The 2,253-nt window shown below is 35.9% G+C and overlaps 1 protein-coding gene across 1 annotated transcript; it reads right to left on the minus strand.

The window, feature by feature from the left end:
• Nucleotides 1-103: 103 nt before the first annotated feature.
• LOC108355205 (nitric oxide synthase-like) lies at nucleotides 104-1,833 on the minus strand (the record flags this gene model as incomplete). The annotated part of the gene is made up of 3 exons (XM_017606376.1): nucleotides 104-329; nucleotides 1,179-1,360; nucleotides 1,659-1,833. Coding segments are annotated over 3 exons (562 nt in total), but the record flags the coding sequence as incomplete, so codon positions are not given.
• Nucleotides 1,834-2,253: the final 420 nt, after the last annotated feature.

Below are 2,253 nucleotides of genomic sequence, written 5' to 3' on the forward strand. Positions count from 1 at the left end.
TTGACTTTTTGTTATTTTTTTTACACTTGCTTTCTTGCGTCATTTGTTCCAGTAAAGTTATTTTTCATCATGCTTATAAATACATTTCTTATCTTAAATTGCTATTTGTTTATTTTTTTTTGTTTTACCTTGCAATCTGCTTAAAGTTGAATTTACGTCTTGGTTTGATTTCACCACGTTCCTTCTCCCATACGTGCACCTTCCAGGCGGGATGCTGATAATCGAATGATGGCCTCAGATAGTACAGTGCGAATTCTTGATGGTAGACAGGCGTCACTGAACCGGAAAGTGGCGGAACAATCCAAATCCAATCAGCCGGACAGCCATTGCTAAAGTATGAGAAATTACAAGAAATAAAGAAATAATTTAATCCTGATTTGTTGCTTTGTTTGTGCAAGATTATGAGTATTGATTCTATATTACTTTGATGCAAAAAGCAGAAACTAATACCCCATAGATTGCCATTGAACTTAACATCTTGAAGAACTGAGTTTTCGTTGCTAACAATTTGTGACAATAATAGATATTTCCATTTGCATATGTATTCGTAAGAGAAAGTAATAAGCAAAAACTAAAGTGTTTTAGCAAAATAGATTTTAGATTTACTTTACTTACTTTTTTAATATTTAATTACTTAAAAATATCCTGGTCAGGATTTTTTCAGTCAACCCCTCGCGAAATATTTCCTAACACGTTAGAATTTCATACCAAATAGATTTCATTCATTAAACAGATGGGGGAAGGTCGTACCTTATTCGGATCTTCTAACTGGAGAAATCTTGTCTCCTTCTAATAAATGTCGTAATTTAAAAAAGTTTTCTACTGAATCTAATGGTTAAATTTATTTGGATGAAACTATTTCTTTCATGGCATGACATATAGAAAAAGTGGCGTATTTTTATGAGAAGCTATTTTCCATGGTAGAAATAAACTCAGAGGTTTGCCATTGCCAACCGAGCGGCTATCGCTATTACAACAAATTTTTTCTTGTTTTAGATTTTGATTTTATTCGAAATCTGAGCTCGAACCCAGGTATTGCGGAATGGTAGTATGCACTTATATTCCCCACATCACAGAGGCCTCCAAATTTCGGACAAAAGGCACTCGAACGGGCCTACGATCTAGCCTCCGTTACTTAAAAGTTGCATATATTTTCCTATATCTAAATCACCACTCACCGCGTTTTCGATTCGTTTTCAAAATGTTTCATGAAATTTTCACTGGCCGTATGGTGATCCAAAATGGTTATATTTCGGCTTTGGAAAGAGTGCAACACAGCTAAATTCACCTCTACCAAAGCTCTGTCCTTCCACAGGGATGACGTGGTGCGTGTGTCTAATTTCATTTTATTTGCAACGGTCTTGAAACGGAAAAGAAAAAAGGAGTTATAATATTTGTTAAAGTAATTCATGTAAAAAATTGTTTTTACAAGCTTTTTAAAAATATGTGTGGTATGTACATATATATGGCCGATCAAGAGAAAATTCAAACTTTTGATATAGTGCCGTGCGCGATATATGTATTTAGGCGTATAACTTTAAGACCACATTATTTGNAATATACGCCTCAAAAGTGCATTGGCTAAGACAAAAGCTTTATATCCATACTACTATTTATGTATACAATCTATTTATTTTCGCTTAATTAGCTTACCGTACCTGCAACACATTTCGTCGATTTGTATCACATAAATTGCGGCAACCAATTTCGGTGGACATATACCAACCGCTGAATGCGGTTGCGGTGAACTGAATGCCACCCACATCGAACATCATCGACGAGACTGCGGGCAGAGCGTACCAGCGCAGACCGAGTTCGGCGAACCACTCATAACTGGAAAGGACAATAAATGAATAAAAACAGTTGATAAAATAAACAAAATGTAACTCCTAAAAATATGCTACAAGTACACGAAAATCGAAGCGGGAAATGCAGTGAAATTAGATGAGTGTCGGGGTTCGGTTTTGAGCTTTTCTAACAAAATTGGTAGGTTTATTTCTCGATGGTAGGATGATAGGTTTCCACGCTCATGAAACAGAAAACCGGCTCTGTGAGTTATGTGCATTAAGACGGCAATCAAGAAATTAAATTAGGCCGCATTTTGAAAAGTAAGATTAGGGCGTTATTGAAAAATTAAATAAGGCTGCCGAAGAAATAGGAAGCTGGCCTTAATTCACGCTTTCTTGATTCCATCGACCCAGAAAACCTCTCTGGTTTGTTTTAAAGTGTGATAGCATGGCCAGTAGATACTTT

The sequence above is a fragment of the Rhagoletis zephyria genome, unplaced genomic scaffold (genome assembly GCF_001687245.7).
Source record: "Rhagoletis zephyria isolate East Lansing unplaced genomic scaffold, Rhagoletis_zephyria_1.1 Rzeph_scaffold_43393, whole genome shotgun sequence".
Taxonomy (NCBI): Eukaryota; Metazoa; Arthropoda; class Insecta; order Diptera; family Tephritidae; genus Rhagoletis; species Rhagoletis zephyria.